The 19,321-nt window shown below is 40.3% G+C and overlaps 2 protein-coding genes across 8 annotated transcripts in view; one reads left to right on the top strand and one right to left on the bottom strand.

The window, feature by feature from the left end:
• DENND4A (DENN domain containing 4A) overlaps positions 1–7,590 on the top strand; it is a 179,597-nt gene extending 172,007 nt beyond the window's left edge. For all 7 annotated transcript variants that reach the window (XM_058294365.1, XM_058294364.1, XM_058294362.1 and 4 more), the window contains one exon: positions 5,073–7,590. In XM_058294365.1, the coding sequence (XP_058150348.1) occupies positions 5,073–5,209 (137 nt within the window). In that variant the 3' untranslated portion in view covers positions 5,210–7,590. The remainder of the gene's footprint in view (positions 1–5,072) is intronic.
• A 9,321-nt stretch (positions 7,591–16,911) lies between these two features.
• Positions 16,912–19,321, bottom strand: part of SLC24A1 (solute carrier family 24 member 1) — a 32,808-nt gene continuing 30,398 nt past the window's right edge. Inside the window, exons 4-5 of the mRNA XM_058294358.2 lie at positions 18,641–18,807; positions 16,912–17,689 (exon numbers count right to left, since the gene is read on the bottom strand). Coding sequence (XP_058150341.1) covers positions 17,440–17,689; positions 18,641–18,807 — 417 coding nt within the window. The 3' untranslated portion in view covers positions 16,912–17,439. The remainder of the gene's footprint in view (positions 17,690–18,640; positions 18,808–19,321) is intronic.

Genomic DNA, 19,321 nt, shown 5'->3' with positions numbered 1-19,321 from the left:
TCTAAAGCACCTGTTTGGGGGCTCCAGGAGACCAGAAGAGCATCCTGTAACATCCTTGAAAGAATGGAAGGAGGAGACTAACCATTTGCAGAGATTTGTAAGTAGAGCACTCCATGCCCCAGAGGCCAATGCCCATCCTCCACTGGTGGCACAAACCTCATCGGAAGCTATTCTTAGGCTGGAATTGGAAGCTCCACTTCTCAAAAATAGGGGAGAAAGAGACAGTTGGGCACCAACTTCAGCTACTGAGAAGTCGATTTGGCGGGCTAAAGTATAATCCTAAGAACATCTAAAGTTTGAGCCTGTCCAAGTCAGACAGAGGCCAGTAGCCACCATTTTAACTTTACCACTGGCATGAGGAGAAGCAGGGAAGACTAAAAATCACAGTGCTGGTAGTGACCGGCCTCTTTCCATCCAGATTGGATTGCAGCTCTAGCCCCCGCAGCGAGGAACATGTGGGGACCTGCAGCAGCTTCTTCTGGAAAATATGGGCCATACTACAAGGGCTGGTGATTATCCTGCTCTGGCAGCACAAGCTGCCTTAGGAGCTATTCTGTGGCTGGAGTTGGAAGGTCCATTTCCCAAAAATGAGGGACGGAGAGACAATTGTCTACCAACTTCAGCTACTGATTAGTAAATTCAGCGGGCTAAAGTATAATTCCAAGAACAGCTAAAGTTTCATCCTGTCCGAGTCTGAAAGAGGCCAGTAGGCACCATTTTGACTCTAGCCTAGCATGAGGGGAAGCTGGGCTGATTGAAATTCCCAGTGATGGTAGGAACCAGCTTCTTTCCACCCAGATCAGCCTGCAGCTCTAGCCTAGGCTTCAACCTCATCTCTGGCAGGGAGGAAGCTGGCATTACCCGTACCAGCCTCTCTGGGTAACTGCAGGTACATTCGGCTGGCACAAACTGAAAAGTTGAAAGTCTGCTGGGGCAATTACAGTCATTTTGGACCCACATGGCATAGATTGCTGCCCATACCTGCAGCTCCATCCCCTCCTCAAGCAGTGGAGAAAGGAGCATGAAGCTTTCTCAGGCTGTCTGGGCAACTACAGTCTAGGCCTGCATGACTTGGATTATTCCACACAGCTGTGGCTCTATCCCTACCCCTGACAGAAGAAAAAGTTGAAAGAAGCTTCATCAGTCCTTCGAGCAATGTGGGCAGCTTGAGCCTCCACAGCCTACAATACCAACTACATCCTTGGCTCCTGTTACACAATCAGCAAGGGAGAAACTGCACCCAGAATAAATACATCTTGTAAGCCACATGCTAAAGACACCAACAAAAAAATTACAATCCACACCAAAAAAATAAGAAAAATAAGAAGATATGGCCCAGTTAAAGGAACAAGATAAGCCTCCAGATGACATAAAGAAGTTGAGACAACTAATCATAAATGTTTAAACAAATCCTCTTAATTCAATGAGATGGCTAAAGAGAATAAGGATATTAAGATATTGGATGAGCACAAAGAAGAATTTGAAAGGCTGCATAGGAAAATACCTGATCTTACAGGAATGAAAGATGCAATCAATAAAATTAAAAATATCCTGGAATCATATAACAGCAGATTTGAGGAGGCAAAGGATGGATTGGTGAGCTTGAAGAAATGGCCCCTGATAGCAAACATAAAAAAGAACAAATGACGAAAAGAATGGAGAAAATTGAACAGAGTCACAGGAAACTAAATGACAGCAAGAGACCTGCAAACATATGTGTTATGGGTGTCCCAGAAAGAGGAGAAGGGAAAAAGGGAAGAAGGAATATTTGAAGAAATAATGGTAGAAAATTTCCCAACCCTACTGAAGGGCATAGATATCTGTATCCAAGAAACACAAAGTACTTCCATCCTAATAAATCTAAATAGACCAACGCTGACACATACTAATCAGAATATTGAATGACAAAGACAAAGAGAATTCTGAGAACAGCAAGAGAAAAGAAAAGCGTAACATATAAGGTTTATCCAATAAGATTAAGTGCTGATTTCTCATCAGAAACCATGGAGGCAAGAATATATTTAAGATACTACAAGAGAAAAACTTTCAAGAATCTTATATCTGGCAAGATTGTCTTTCAAAAATGAGGGCAAGTTTAGAATATTCACAGATAAACAGAAACTGAGAGAGTTTGTAACCAAGAGACCAGCTTTATAGGAAATACTAAAGGGTATGCTACAGTCTGAAAAGAAAAGACAGGGAGAGGCTTGGAAGAGAGTCTAGAAATGAAGCCATTAAAAGTAACTAAAAGTCTCAAAAGTGTAGTGAATATAAAATGTGATAGATAAAACCCAAAGGTCAAAAAGGTCAAAATGGGTGCAATAAGAACTGCTTTTACAGTAATAGCACTGAATGTCAATGGATTAAACTCCCCAATCAAAAGACACAGACAGGCAGAATGAATAAGAAAAATAAGCCACCTATATAATATCTGCAAGAGACTTATCTTAGATCCAAGGATAACAATAAATTGAAAGTAAAAGGCTAGAAAAAGATATTCCACACATGCAGTAACAACAACAACAAAACTGGAGTTGGAATACTTATATTAATAAAATAGACTTAAAAAGACACTAGTAATGTGCAATCTGAGGAGGAAGTCAGGGAAAAAAATCCATTTACAATAGCAACTAAAAGAATCAAATATTTATAAATAAATTTAACCAATGATGTAAAGCACTTGTATTCAGAAAACTACAACTCATTGTTAAAAGAAATTTTAAAAGACATAAATAATTTGAAAAACATTCCATGCTAATGGATTGGAAGACTAAATATCATTAAGGTGTCAGTTCTATCCAAAATGATATACCAGATCAATGCAATCCTGATAAAAATTCCACCAACATTTTTTAAATAAATGGAAAACATGATTATCAAATTTATTTGGAAGGGTAAGGGGTCTCAAATAGCCAGAAACATCTTAAAAAGGCTATGTGGAAAAAACAGCATGGTACTGGCATACAGACAGACATACAGACCAACTGAACTGATAGCATAGCTAAGAAACAGACCCCTTCTATCTGTGGTCAAGTGATATTTGATAAACCTGTCAAACCCATTCAGCCTGGGCAGAGCAGTAAAATGGTGCTGAAAGAACTGGATATCCATAGCCAAAAGAAGGCAAGGAGACCCCTGTCTCACATCTTAAACAAAAATGAACTCAAAATGGATCAAAAGCCTAAATATAAAATCAAGAACCGTAAAACTTCTAGAAGAAAATGTAGGAAAACATCTTCAAGACCTGGTGGTAGGAGGTGGATTCTTAAAGGAGATAAGAGAATGGAGATGGACTAATGATGTTTAATGTGTGTAAAAGTTTTAATTAACTTTATTGTAAAAGTATGGAAATATATAGAGTTGATGATAACAACATAATAGCGAGTAACAGCAGGTTTATAAATCAGAATGTGGCTGAAAAGGGTAGTCAAGGGATATAAATGTCAATTGAAAGAAAGGTGGAGAATAATCTACTGACTGAATAACACAGTAAACCCAGAAGTGGATGAGAATTGTGGTTGATGGTACAGATGCAAGAGTGTCCTTTGTGAGCTAGAACAGATGTACATCACTGTTGCATGGTGGCAGGAATATGGAGAAGCATAGGAAAAATACACCTGGAGTGACCTATGGACTGTGGTTAGCAGTAATAACGTAGTATTCTTGCATCTGTCCCAAAGATGTACTGTGTTGATAATGGGGGAGTATGGAAAACATGTGCCAAATATATGCTATGGACCTGGTAATAGTCTGATGATATTATCTCCTAATCTGTAACAAACGTTCCACCGCAGTGTGGTGTGTTGATGGAGCGGTATTATATGTGGATTCTGCACATGTGCATGATCGTTTCGTAAGTTTACAACTTCTGTCATAAAAATATATTTTGAAAATAATAATGTAGGTTGGGGGAAAAATACACCAAATATAAGATAAGGACTATATAAAATTTTGACGATATTCCTTCATCATTTGTAACAAATGTCTCACAACAATGCATGGTGTTGGTAGTGGGTTGATGTATGGGACCCCTGTATGACATTATGCATGTTTGCTTTGTTAAATTCACAACTTTTACTATACACTTATTGTTCATGTATGTTCATATATAAATGATATAAAAATAATAGGTTGGGTTGGAGGAGAAGGACACTACATGTAAGATACTTTGGTTGGTAGTAATATTTTGAGGATGCTCTTTAATCATTAGTTAAAAATATTTCACAACAATGCAAGGTGTTATTGGTAGGATTAGGTATGAAAGCCCTGTATGATGTTAGGTATGTTTGTTTTTAAGTTCAGAACTATTACTATATACTTACTATTTATGTATGAGTGATATACTTCAATAATTTTTTTTTAAATCCATGAAAAAACAGTAAATTTGCTTGATTTCTAGAGAAAGAGAAACTTTTAACAGGAATTTGTAAATGTTATAGGTTCTCCTTTTTTGTCACATGCAGATCTGGAAAAGAGGATATAATATCTTTAATAATAATAAAGGTCGTAATCTATTAGCACCATCTATTTCCTATAAGAAAGAGAAAAAATCATTACATGGTGATGTCAGAAGATCTTTGGATTTTCCTGTGGGTCTCCCATAATAGGAAGGTTAGGATATTCAAACCATAATAAATACCAGTTATATCAAAAATACAAATGTAAAAACCAAAAAAACATAAAAGGATTAGTGTAAAGAAAATATGGACAAAAAATTATTGTTAATCTTGTCAGAAAATTCCATTTTTTCTTACCCTTTTTATTATTTATTGAATATGAAAAGCAAGGAACGAAAATCACCTGTACAATATTTGGTAACTTTTAACATCTTTACTTGGTAAAAATTAGAAGTTGACATCCTAAAACTTTGTTTTACTAGTCTGTGCAATCTACCTATAAGCTTCTGTGGACCCTAAGGTTCCTCTTCCAGCTCTTAAAATCCTTTGGTCATTTGGATGGGAGAAATAACCTTGAGATTTCTTCTTGGCCTCTAATTTTGTGGTTCTGTAGTATTACAATAATTTGTTGGCAACATTGGACATAAATGTCTGTTTCTCTATGAATTTTTGCAGATGCATTTGATAAAGAGTACAAGATGGCATACGATCGTCTCACACCTACTCAAGTCAAGAGTACACACAACTGTGATAGACCACCAAGTACAGGAGTGATGGAATGTCGAAAAACCTTTGGAGAACCTTATCTTTAAGCTCTGTGTGTGTGTGTGTGTGTGTGTATACTTTCAATATGTATTGTATAGTCAGTGTATAAAATAATACTTTTAGATTCTAAACTTTTTCCTTTAACTTTTGAAAATACATTTGTAAATGGTACAGAAGGTCCAGATAGCTTTGTATATGTACAGAATGTTTTAAGAAGAGAATAATAACGATGGGGAGAGAGCCACTTTGTTTCCTTTGTTTCCTTTAACTCCCCTGAATAAGTAATTATTTTTGTGATGCAGAAACTCCTAAACAAAATTAGTTGCCATAAAATAAAATAACTGTTTTATGGTTTTTCCTGGAAGAGACAGATTGAAAAATCACATATGGAACCTGAACAGAAATATGAGATCTTGTTTTCATAGACTATTCAAATGTTTTGACCATAAAGTTGTATTATACATATTTTAAATTGTTTATAGTAAGTTGATATTTTTTTAATTTTTAAACTTAATATAGCAAACTTAAAATGAATTTAAACTTATGAAGCAAGCAAATAAGTGCTTATTTTCCATGTCTGCTGCTATTTGAAGTAATTAGTCCAGCTGCAGATCTATGTATGTATGTATCAGTCTCTATATATATTTTATTATTTGGGAGAATGATCCAAAAATATCAGTGCTAATGTCGTGTTGTCCTAGGATTGCATGTTAGTATCCATAAGCCTGAATGCAGTGAGTAATGTAAAGGGTAGCGTGTACCACCCAGACTGAATCATTAATCCTTGTGAAAGGAAAGCCAGAGAGGTCAAGTCTGCTTCTGCAAAATTCATTTCAATATACCATGATTCAAAAATATTCTCTATTGTTAATATATACATAACAGTACACAGGAAAAGAGGCTTGCAAAGCCAAATATCAGTTTAAATTTTAATATTCTACATGAGGAGTTAACATTTAGAATTATAACAGACAATTGGCCCTAGTCCAGATTTTACCCTTATTTTAATATCTAAAATATTGGGTAGAATGCAAGTTATACTACAGAATATTTACTTAGAATATGACCTACTGGGATATTCTATTAATACTATATAAATATATTCAAGACTTTTTTTCAAAAGTAAAATACTACCATCTAAAAAGTCTAAAAGTGTAGCCAGATAGAGTTTCCCATATTGAGGAATTTGGCTTTTTCAACTTCAGAATCTCAAGTTTGTGGAATCTAAAATCCAGAAATATCCAGATATTAGTCAATAAATCAAATGTTTCAGCACCATGGGTATTAAAAGAGACCGAAAATATATTTTTAATCCCCTTATTTCTAATATCACTCTCTTTGGTTAATTTCTGATAGAGAAAATGTATCCTTTGTTAAAATTATATGTTTTCAATATGTGAGTGTGTACATTTGTACACATTGTTATCAATGAAGGAATTCTCTAGCCAACTTCAAAGAATTAACCATTGATCCCAAATTAGGTGTATAAAAGAAGTAGAGTTCATGACGCTTGGATTGGCAATATCTTGGAGTCCTTAGAAACAGTTCAGATGCAGAAAAGACACCTTTTGAGTTCACACTTAGTGAATAGCACCAACCTGAAACATTTCACAGCTTTCTACTCTGGGAAATAATAGAGAAAGCTTTAAAATATAAAATTGTCACTGCAGATAGTTTTTTGGCTGAACTTCCTTACTTGAAAAATCTGGTGCTATGCACATAAATCTGCTTCTCCTCTGTAAATACCACCCTAGTCTCACCCTTTTTCACTATTCACATCCAAACTTCATATTTTTCTGCCTTATGTTCTATAAATCATTTGAAAGTTGTCAAATGAGAGGAACATTTGACAGATTAGGCTTTTGGCATTAGCAGTAAACACCCCTCCAAACCAGGATTCTGGGTACTATTTTCCCCCTCTTCTGGGTACAGTTTTCACTATTGTTTATTTTTTCTTTAATACATGCCATATGTAAGAGTCATACTTTATAAATTTCAAATATCTGACAAAAAAGAGTGAGGTAAAGCCCATTCTTTATGATTCAAACTCATTTGGAAAGTGAATGTAATTTTTATCTCCCTCCTGCCCCAAGTTTTGTTTCTGCTTTTGAGTGTGTGGTTTTGATCCCCTACATTTAATCCCCAGGGAAGATTATTTGCACAAATTCAGTCTTCAAAAGTAAAACCTAAAAACGTGAAATGAATAGAAAATGGTAAACCCTGCTTAAACAAAAATTGAAATATGGATCATTCTTTAAAATAATTCTATACAAACTTTTCTCGAGTTTTCTCTCTGTTGACCATAACTTTTGGAAAATCATGGCCATTCATTTTGGAGAGAAATACCCATTTGCTACATTATCTCTTTATTTTCTTACTTTTATTTGTTGAAATTGTTGAAAATAAACCATTCTGTATACTGGTGTAATTTGCTTACTACTTCCTTCCATTATGTTTTGAATGATAACATATTTGTATTTTATATAATTTTTTTTTATTGACTTTGTAATAATATTACATTAAAAATATATATATATGTGAGGTCCCATTCAACCCCACCCCCCCCACCCCCCCTCTCCCCCTCCAACAACACTCGTTCCCATCATCATTACACATCCATTGGATTTGGTAAGTACATCTTTGGGCACCTCTGCACCTCATAGACAATGGTCCACATCATGGCCCATACTCTCCTCCATTCCATCCAGTGGGCCCTGTGAGGATTTACAATGTCCGGTGATTATCTCTGAAGCACCATCCAGGGCAGCTCCATGTCCCAAAGACGCCTCCACCTCTCATCTCTTCCTGCCTTTCCCCATACCCATCGTCCACCATGTCCACTTTTCCCAATCCAATGCCACCTCTTCTATGTGGACATTGGATTGGTTGTGTCCATTGCACCTCTATGTCAAGAGGAGGCTCAGATTCCACATGGATGCTGGATGCAATCCTCCCATTTTCAGTTGTAATCACTCTAGGCTCCATGGTGTGGTGATTGTCCTTCTTCAACTCCATCTTAGCTGAGTGTGGTAAGTCCAATAAATCAGATTGTAGGTGCTGGAGTCTGTTGAGGCTCAGGACCTGGCTATCACATTGTCAGTCCAGAGATTCAAATCCCCTAAATATATCTTAAACCCCAACATTAACTGCACCTCCAGCACATTAGCATGAAAGTCTTATGAAGGGAGATCCCATCTGAGTCCAGATTCATCACACATAAACACCATTTCCAAAGAGGGGCCATCTGCCCTGGTAGTTAACCCCATCGGCCATGACCATAACTCTCATGGGTCTCTTTAGCCTTCAAAGGAACCAATATCTGGGGGTTGTATCTGCTTTATCTGTCTCTCTGACTCTGCTCAGTTGTGCATGAGGGCAATTCTTCTGCCAGCCTCCAGACTCTTTTTTAGAAACTCGTAGCCATATAAACTCATTTCTCCTTTCCATTTCCCCCTTACTTTAGGTCAAACAGCATTTTAAAGTCATGTTATTTTATGTAGACATGGATATTCTGCTGATCCGCATTGAACCTTCCGTATAAGGTCCTTTTCCAGTTGCATCATCAGTTGGTAGTTGATAGTGGTCCCTCGTTGCCAGGGAGGCTCATCCCCGGGTGTCATGTCCCACGCTGGAGGGAAGGCATTGCATTTACATGCTGAGTTTGGCTTCGAGACTGGCCACATTTGAGTAACATGAAGGCTGACAGGAGGAAATTCCCAGGCACAATGTTGCTCTAGGCCTTGTTCTTATTTTAGGTTTATCAGCTCACAAGCATAGTCATTAGCATCAGGGGCTCACTGTTGAACCCTCACTCCCTCCCGGTCCCCGCCGCTGTACCTGGGAGACTGTCGCTGCTCCCCTAGGGACCACGACAGAGCACCACTGGCCAGGAACCCAGTACCCCCCCTGCTGTGGTTTTTAATTGTTGCCACTATGAGTATATCCAATCATTACCATGCACCCTGGACATATGTTCTGTACAGCTCCCTATCAGCCATATATCACCTGTCATTGGTATCCCATACCAGTATCCCTCCATTGCCATTTTTGAAACACTCTGTGATCCAGAACTCCCCGAAATTTGAAGCCCAATATAATGTCATGGTCCCTTACTAGGGAATGGCATATAGCGATGGGTTTAAAGGATAGATAAAGAACTTGGATAAAGTTAGATAAAGAACTTAGATAAAGAATGTTGATTTGAAAAAATTCCACATCCTATCCTTTTTTTTTTTTTTCCCCCCCCTAATTATTCAGCATTTCTTCACAGGAGTCCTAGACCACAGCAATGCTTATATATAATATACAGCACTCCCACACATCCACCAGAAAACCTTTTCCCTTCCACAGTGATACTCTTACGCCCTATTCATATCATATTTACTTAAGGTGATGTACAGAGTCTGAGATATTAGCTTTCTAACAAGGTAACATCTGTGCTTACATTATGGTGCATACTTTAGGATACACAGTTCTTTACATTTTTAGTTATCCTATGTTTTACATTATGGTTTACATTATCAGTCTCATCTCCTTTATGTTATGGTGTAATATTACATGTTTTATATCCATCCTTGTGTACTCTCAAGAAACTCCTCTCTTGCCCCCCATTTACTTTGGTTCCACACATTTAACGTCCATTTTCCCTTCCACCTTGGTGCCCACAGTGACAGCCAACCTCCGTTTCCTGAGGAGCCACTTCCAGAGATAGATGGAATAGTGTTCAGGGCCTAACTTGCTCAACTGCCCCAATGCCCTGGGAGCCACCCTTTCTCTCGAGGGATACAGTTCCCTCTATTTGATGGCATTAGTCCTCCCCAGGATGTGGGTCCACCCCCACTCTCACTACTTGGGATTCCACCCCATGGTGTCACCCACTCTGGCAGAATGAGCATTTAGACATTCCCCAGGAGCCCGTCCTGCATCAGACCCTCCCCTCCGAGCATTCTAAACAGGTAACCCTCTTTATTATATTTTGATATGATTTTCTCGGCATTTTACTCTCCACCACCTCCTGACCCTCTCCTGTGTTCGTATGCTACCCCTCCCTCCCCCCACTTTTGGGCAACGTTACCCATCCGTCCCTCCCCAGCCACCCTCAAACCCGTAAAGCCCCAACCAAAGGCAACCCCTTGCCCCCCTTTTATCTCTTCTTTGTGTTCATACTTACCACCATCTCGTCTTAAATTCGACCCCTGCAGACATCGGCTCATATCCTTCCTCCACCCTCCGATTTCCTGTAAGCCTATCGTTCAGTCTCTTGCTATCTAGGGCAGCTTGTTTATTTCATATCATTGAGGTCATGTAGTATTTGTCCTTCAATGTCTGGGTTGCTTCACTCAACATAAGGTTCTCAAGATTCATCCATGTTATCACATGTGTTTGTAGTGTGTTTGTTCTTACAGCCGAGTAGTATTCCATTGTGTGTATATACCACATTTTATTGATCCACTCATCTGTTGATGGGCATTTGGGTTGATTCCAACTTTTGGCAATAGTGAACAATGCTGCTATGAACATTGGTGTACATATATCGGTTTGTGTCCTTGTTTTCAGTTCTGCTGGGTATATACCCAGCAGTGGTATTGCTGGGTCATATGGCAAATCTATGGCTAGTTTTTTGAGAAACCGCCATACTGTCCTCCAGAATGGTTGGATCCTTCTGCATTCCCACCAGCAGTGGATGAGTGTTCCCCTTCCTTCACATCCTCTCCAGCACTTGTATTCTTCTGTTTTTTTCATAGCTGCCAATCTTATGGGTAAGATGGTATCTCATTGTAGTTTTGATTTGCATTTCCCTGATAGCTAGAGATTTGGAACATTTTTTCATGTGCTTTCTTGCCATTTGTATTTCTTCTTCGGAGAAGTGTCTGTTTAAGTCTTTTTCCCATTTTTTAAATGGGTTGTTTATCTTTTTATTTTCAAGATATAGGAGTTCTTTATATATGCAATTATAAGTTTCTTATCAGATATATGATTGCCAAATATTTTCTTCCACTATGTGGGCTCCCTTTTTACTTTCTTGACAAACTCCTTTGAGGTGCAGAAGGCTTTAATTTTGAGGAAGTCCCATTTATCTATTAGTTCTTTTGCTGCTCGTGCTTTTGGTGAGATATTCATAAATCCATTTCCTATTACAAGGTCCTGTAGATGTTTCCCTACACTGCTTTCTAAGGTTTTTATGGTCTTGGCTCTTATATTTAGGTCTTTGATCCATCTTGAGTTGATCTTTGTATAAGGTGTGAGATGGTAATCCTCTTTCATTCTTCTACATATGGCTATCCAGTTCTCCAGACACCATTTGTTGAATAGGCCACTCTCTCCCAATTGAGAGTATAATATTTTAAATATTCAACTTTTTCCTCCTTTTGCCAGATAGGGAGTTTATATAGTCATCTTCTGATTTTTGTCTTTTCTGATTTTTTTTTTTTTGGAGGGAGGGGGGTTTTGCTTTAAAACACTAAACAAGTTTATTTTATTATAAGATGTTCTAACATGTCTTCCCATTTTTAAATAGAAAAAATGGCCCATAAAAACATCAGTTTCAACATTTTAGGTGATAAATACTTATTTTTTACCTTATGCTGATAACTACTATGTTACTTTATTGCAACGAGCAAGTGTTAACCTACTGTATATAAAAGTTTGTTGTATTGCTAAATACCCCGTAAATATATGGCAAGAAAATACCCATTTGTTGGTAATGTGTAAGGGCCTAGGCTTATTGTTTTTTCTACCACTATAACTTGAAAGCTGCTGTTAGACCCTTTATCTCCTACCAGGAAGGGGAAGAGCAAGCTGTCTGAGAGGATCCTTAGCCTTTGTGCTTGAGTTAGCATGCTGTAAGTTACAAGGGTAAGCTTTATTTCAGAAACGAAATTCTCTTTTGCCTAACGGCTGCAAACCAATTTAACATCCTGAGTACATGGTGTTCTTTACTGTCATTTTATACTATCCTCCCCGTCTTGTCTCAAGATAAGCACATTTGCTGGCTTAATTTTTTTTTTAATCTTTTTTTTTTAAAGATTTGTTTATTTATTTCTCTCCCCTTTCCCCGCCCCACCCCAGGGTCTGTTCTCTGTGTCTGTTTGCTGCATCTTCTTTGTCCACTTCTGTTGTTGTCAGCGGCACAGGAATCTGTGTTTCTTTTTGTTGCGTCAGCTCTTCGTGTGTGCAGCACCATGGCTGGGCGGGCTGCACTTTCTTTTGCACTGGGCAGCTCTCCTTGCGGGGCGCACTCCTTGCGCATGGGACTCCCCTACGCGGGGCACACCCCTGCGTGGCGTGGCACTCCTTGCACACATCAGCACTGTGCATGGGACAGCTGCACACGGGTCAAGGAGGCCCGGGGTTTGAGCCACAGACCTCCCATGTGGTAGACAGACGCCCTAACCACTGGGCCAAGTCCGCTGCCTTAATTATTTTTGTTTACAAAATTAACAGTGTACCGATTAATATAGGAATTTTAATCTTTAATTTTAAAAGTCTACGTGCATGTGCTTACACTCTTGAGATAATAGATTCTTCTGATAAAGTTACTGTTTCTTCCACAGTTGCTGTTAATATGGATGGCTCCCTTCTTTTGTACTTAAGGATTTTCTGTTCAGATATAGCATTGTGATGAAACCACTATAGTAACTGTTGGAATTACCTGAAAATGAAGTTCTCCAGGGTTTGCCTGCTCATCATAGAGCAGGCGTAAAGACCAGAAGTGTGCCATTGGTTATGCGGACAGTCATAGGCCAGGTACCCTCTCAAGCTCAGGTGACCCAGGGATGGGCTACCCTGCTCATCCCTTTGCACCTTTCAAAGCTTCCAGGCCCAGAACACATTGCAAGCTGCACTTTCAGGGAGACCTTCCAAAAGAGGGGTCAGAACCAAGGGTAAAATTGGTACATAAGGCCACCAGTTCTGCCCATTTTTCTAACAGGCTGTGCCCTAAACATTAAATTCCAATTCCTACCCCCTTTGGTACTCAGTCTTTAAATAATTAAAGAATATTCTGATGTAGAGAGTGTCATAAAAGACCAAGGCTATAGTTTGAAAGAACCATTTTCAGATCTACTGATGAGAGCACAGTATAATGTTCAACATGTAACCATTTAAACAGCAGTTTGGGAGATTCCCAACGTTTTGGAATACATCCCATTTTCTGGTACTATAATATTAGTGCATTATGTTAGGAAGAGTTACACATTTTTAAAAAGCTGAGCCAAATATATTACCTGGACTATCAAGGAAGTACAACCCTGGGGGCAATGAAGAAGTATCCATACAGCTACTGTCTTCTAATTCAGATACCCACAAAGGGACAGTTCAACTTCCTAGGCTGACTAAATCTAGAAATTCTCAGGTAACTATAAAGATCATTTTGGATATCAGATAAAAGGGGACCATCTCAATATTATCTTTTTTATTTATTTCTCTCCCCTTCCTGCCTCCCCCCCCCCCCCCCCCAGTTGTCTGCTCTCTGTGTCCATTTGCTGTGTGTTCTTCTGGGTCCACTTGTAGTCTTGTCAGCGGCATCCAGAATCTGCCTCTTTTTGTTGCATCACCTTGCTGTATCAGCTTTCCATGTGTATGGCGCCACTCCTGAGCAGGCTGTGCTCTTTTTTGCATAGGGCGGCTCTCCTTGTGGGGTGCACTCCTTCCGCGTGGGACTCCCCTACGCGGGGGACACCCCTGCATGGCAGGGCACTCCTTGCGTGCATCAGCACTGTGCGTGGGCCAGCTCCACATGGGTCAAGGAGGCCCTGGGTTTGAACCCTGGGCCTCCCATGTCGTAGGTGGATGCTCTATCCATTGAGCCAAGTCCACTTCCCTCAATATTATCTTGACATTTTAATTTGCTTCTTTTCCTCTAAAACAGCATGGTTTTAATAAATTTAATTTGTAAATATATGACAAAAAATTTAATTTCCAAGCATAACAAATTGATCTTTTACATGTTATCCAAGTTTTCCATCTCCCTGGAATCTTTTCTTTCTCTCCTCAGTGAATTCCTACTCATCCATCAAGACCCAGCTTTCATTTTATGTTTCCCTTTCTGTTATAGTGTGAAGTGATCAGAATTTCCTTTCTAGACAAAGAGAAATGCCAGAAACTCAAACTGGGAAGAGGATGTTCAATCATAAGAGCTGGTTTTAATCATTAGATGGATATTCAGCACTTTGTCATCAAAGAACAATTCACTATCCATCCCACCTCAGTCATTTTGGGGAAGACCATGTCCAGGAGGTGGGACATTCCAAGGCTAGCTGGAATTGACTGCTGATACCAGGTTGGAGGCAGAGTTTTGGTATTTGATTCTCCCTTCTGCAGGTGGTGTTCTTTCCTGCTCTTAGGCCGTGGCGTGCAGAGGCCTGGCAGTACAGCAGCTTCAGGAATGAGGATAATTGATTTCAGAACATGAAATTGAAACATGTTTCCACATTCTTCATCAGTCTTCTCCCTAGTATTCTGACCTCATGACCTAAAGATAGGGATGAGCCCATCTGTTTATGTGAAGTAAAATATCAGTGGAATTGACAATTTATTGAAATATTATTTCCAAAGAATAGGAATCCTGGTGTAGTGAGGCCATTAGTTAAATAAACTAATGATCTCAAAAGATGGATTATAACTTCAAAGCCTCACTGTGTTGTTCTCAATGGAAACTGAAGTTCTCCGAATATCTTAGTCCTTCAAAATAGTTTTTTTCACATCACATCTATTACACTATCAGTCTTCAATAAAGCATGTCTCAGTTTGTATTAAAGACATATTTACCATCATACTCTGCAATTACCTGAGCTCCTTGACAAAAACTTGCATGTACTATTTCATTTCTAGTGTGTCTCTTAAATCAATGCTGGTAAAAGCAGCAAGTAGTGATAGTTAATGTAAAAACACATGAAATTTCACATATGGTGTGTGTGTTTGGTTTTTTTTTTTAAAGATTTATTTATTTATTTATTTCTCTCCCCTTCTGCCCCCCACCCCGGTTGTTTGTTCTCTGTGTCTATTTGCTGCGTCTTCTTTGTCTGCTTCTGTTGTTGTCAGCGGCACGGGAATCTGTGTTTCTTTTTGTTGCCTCATCTTGTTGTGTCAGCTCTCCATGTGTGCGGTGCCATTCCTGGGCAGGCTGCACTTTCTTTCACGTTGGGTGGCTCTCCTTACGGGATGCACTCCTTGTGCGTAGGGCTCCACTGCGTGGGCAACACCCCTGTGTGGGCAGGACACTCCTTCGTGGCACGGCCCTCCTTGCGCGCATCAGCACTGCACATGGGCCAGCTCCACACGGGTCAAGGAGGCCTGGGGTTTGAACCGCGGTCCTTCCATGTGGTAGACGGACGCCCTAACCACTGGGCCACGTCTGCCACCCATATGGTGTTTAAATCACACAATTTTTAAAAACACAAGTGCCCTCTACATTAACTATGTTGGCATTAGTAATATATTCTCCCCCCACCATGTTGTCATTGTGTTAACCATTTTTGGAATTTCTCCTTTGTAATTGCCTTAAAGATCCACCTGCAAGCCACTCAAGAAAATCATTCTCTTTGCTTTATAATCTTATCTAGGTTGACATACAAAAATAGCATTGCCCCATGGAGATCACCTATTTTATAAACCAGATTTGGCTCTATTGATTTTGGACTCTTTAAACTTACATGCCTTCTCACCACTAGTAACAAGAACTATCTTGGCTGGGTAAAAATATGCTGGACGGGCAGGGCTCCTTCATTCAAGCTTTGTTAGAATGTTTAATCCCTTCAGGTGACCACTTGATGGAAACAGCACTAACCTGGATTTTCTGATATCATATTTTTTCATTGCCCTTAATAGGGCTGCTTCCTATTTTAATTTTACGTTTCAGAAATGCAACAAGAGCTAATGTCCTTTTTTTTTTTCCTTCAATTTTTTTAGGTGGTACCAGGCATTGAACCTGGGACTTGAGAAGCAGGCACTCAACCACTGACCTACACCTGCTCTACTAATGTCCTTTTTTTTTTATCTTCCCTCCCCCACCCCCCACAAGGTGTTTGCTCTCCGTGTCCATTAGCTGTGTGTTCTTCTGTGACCGCTTCTATCCTTATCAGTGGCACCAGGAATTTGAGTCTCTTTTTGTTGCATCATCTTGTTGTGTCAGCGCTCCGTGTATGCGGCTCCATTCCTGGGCAGGCTGCACTTTGTTTTGCACCAGGCAGCTCTCCTTACTGGGCGCACTCCTTGCGTGTGGGGTTCCCCTAAGTGGGTGACACCCCTGCGTGGCAGGGCACTCCTTGCGCGTATCAGCACTGCGCATGGGCCAGCTCCACATGGGTCAAAGAGGCCCGGGGTTTGAACCGTGGACCTCCTATGTGGTAGGCAGATGCCCTATCCATTGGGCCAAGTCCGCTTCCCCTAATGTCCTTTTAAACTAGAAAATATTGGTATATATTTTCTGGGACCATGGTGTGGAATGTTAATTGATTCTTCTTATACTTCCTTTTTCCTGTAGCCTTAACTCAAACTCACCAATAATTGAATCTGTGGTGACTGCAACCATGATCCAGAACCTCACATTTTGAACAGAAAAAGAGGAGACAGCAGGGAGCGGATGTGGCTCAAGCAGTTGAGCACCTGCCCCCCACATGGGAGGTCCCAGGTTCGGTTCCCGGTGCCTCCTGAAAAAAAACAAGCTAAACAAATGAAAAAACCAACTCAGGGAGACCAATGTGGCTCAGTGGTTGAGCAACAGCTTTCCACATACGAGGCCCTGGGTTCAATCCCCAGCCCACGGTACCTAAAAAAAAAAAAGACAAATAGGAAAGGAGACAGCAAATTTCAATGTGTGCTTTGGGGTTCGGGGCTTGGGCAAGGGTCAGGAGGGTGAGATGCAGACCATGTCTACATCGTTTGGACCAGTGGCCCTTTAGGAATGATTAGGGAACTGTGAGTGTGGGAGCTTGTCTTAATGCTGCTGCACCTATGCCAGTCCTCACCCCAATTCTCTCATTTAGAAAATCCTTTGGCTCCAGAGGTCCCTCTACTGGTCTCCATGTGATGGTTGTCTGCGTGAGTCAAAAAAAGAAACACCTCCCCTCCAGGGTGGGGTTCTTAATCCACAGTGAGCTGCCAGATGTTTCCAAGGATAAAGCTCAGTCCTGGATCCCATTCACATCAGAGGCTCTGGAACACTCAGTCCACTCTCCTCGATCACGTTCATTCTTTCATTAACGTAACGAAAGGTACAACAGCTTCTGGCATTGTCGTCTGCTGATCTGTGTCCACTGTGAGAACCAGTGACTCTGACTCAGACAGATACAGGACAGAATATGATTCGAGCTTCTAACATCACACTGATGATCAGGAATACAAAATAAAGGAGGAACATCGTGAAGCCCAGCATCTTGTTCATTCTCCATTTGCATGACGCAATTGAAGAGATCACAAACAGGAGCATGAGAAAGAGCAAAACGATTGCACAGAACAAGCCATTGCTGCTGACTGGAACAGGCTGTAATCCATTGATAAGCGAGAAAAGCAACCAAGGAAGAGGCAAGCTGCAAGATTAAAGAAATAGTGTGAATATTCTTAATGTTTATAATAATCCCGTATATTTAAATGGTACTTTACCATTTACAAAGTATTTTTTTCCACAAGAAAAATTACAAAGAGCAGAAATAATAAGGTCCACTTCACAGATGAAGAAACTAGGGTTCAGGGAAATGAAATTACTTGCCTAAGAACTCAAAGCTAATAACTGCAGGAGCCTAGATCAAAACTGGAGTTTTCTGGGTCTGAGCTCTTTTCGGCATTCTTTATTACTTCTGACTCTAATCCGTAAGATTTGACCATAAGGCCTAGCTCAGAATAGCATTTCCTTCCATTCTTTCTTGATCTGGGCTTTCCTATGGCCTTTTCACTCCTTCCCATCTGCCCCCTCTACCCCCCCTTCCAAATAATCATACATACACCAGTTCAAATTAAAGGAAGCAAAGCCACCACCCAAATTCAGGACACGACTGAAGAAATGAAAATAGCTCAGATGCTCTGCTCTGACAGGGTTGGGAGGGGGAGTAAGGATGGGCAGGGAAGATGAAGCCCTTGCTTTTTATGGAAAATGCTTTTTAAAAAGCCTCTGAGCTGGCAGGAGCCCAAATACAGACAAGCAGGAGTCTTGGGAAGTGAGGCTGCGTCACTGCTCCTTCCCCCCCACCGCTACCACCTCGCAGGTCAGCGAACAGAGCGTCTGACTGGGCTCGCAATGGAACTTAATGTACTTCACTTTTCAGTTCATCTCATTTCTAGTCAGTTACATTTCAGGCAGCATTTTAGTTCTGTTATCCCAAATGTTTGTGATGAATGGAAGATACTTTGTTGTTCTGTAGAAACTAATAATATAAATGCCCTTTATCCCCTGCATAGTGAATGAAGCAGAAAACCCATGAACATGGCCAACACAGTTTTCCAGTCATACTTAATATGCCTCGGAAAGTAACATCAGCACTCACCCCACGGTGATATCAAATATGTTACTGCCCACAGAGCTTGACACAGCCATGTCTCCAAGGCCTTTCCGAGCGACAATCACACTGGTGATGAGGTCAGGAATTGATGTCCCTGCTGCTAGGATTGTCAAGCCCATAATCTCTTCGGAAATCCCTATTGTTTCACCGACCTGGTAAACGGCAAGAGCAATGAGAGACCATGACAGCAGCCCAGAAACCTAAGCCTCGTCACATACTACTTTGTGCAGACATGGCACCTTCCAAGAAGCCTGAGAGAGGGAGGGTGACGGTGCAAATGACTACTGGACTAACAGGTCACAGAGGGAAAGAATGGGGCCCCTGCTTTAGGCTGCAGGGAACCATGCTGCTCTTCTCCCTTAGACTAAAAGCCCCTGTGTGATACCAGATCTGCCCTTCCTCTCACTGTCTATCCGACTAAAATACTTCCACCTTCCCAAAAGAACTGCCCCTCCAAAGATCTGTGCATATTAACATTTTCATTTCTAGAAAACATGGACAACTGCTATGTAAAAGGATCTAAGAGGCTGGAGATAGAAGTATGAACAGTACAATGCAGTCCCTAACTCAGTCTAGTTAGGGAGAAAAGCTTCAAAACAATTACAGCTCTGGGCTTAGTGCAACGCTAAGTAGAAAAACCACAGGTGCTGAGGAAGCCTGCTGCCT

This window comes from Dasypus novemcinctus, chromosome 3 (assembly GCF_030445035.2).
Source record: "Dasypus novemcinctus isolate mDasNov1 chromosome 3, mDasNov1.1.hap2, whole genome shotgun sequence".
In the NCBI taxonomy this organism is placed as follows: domain Eukaryota; kingdom Metazoa; phylum Chordata; class Mammalia; order Cingulata; family Dasypodidae; genus Dasypus; species Dasypus novemcinctus.
Note: the sequence above shows the minus strand (reverse complement) of the source record. Positions and strands in the feature narration are given on the sequence as shown.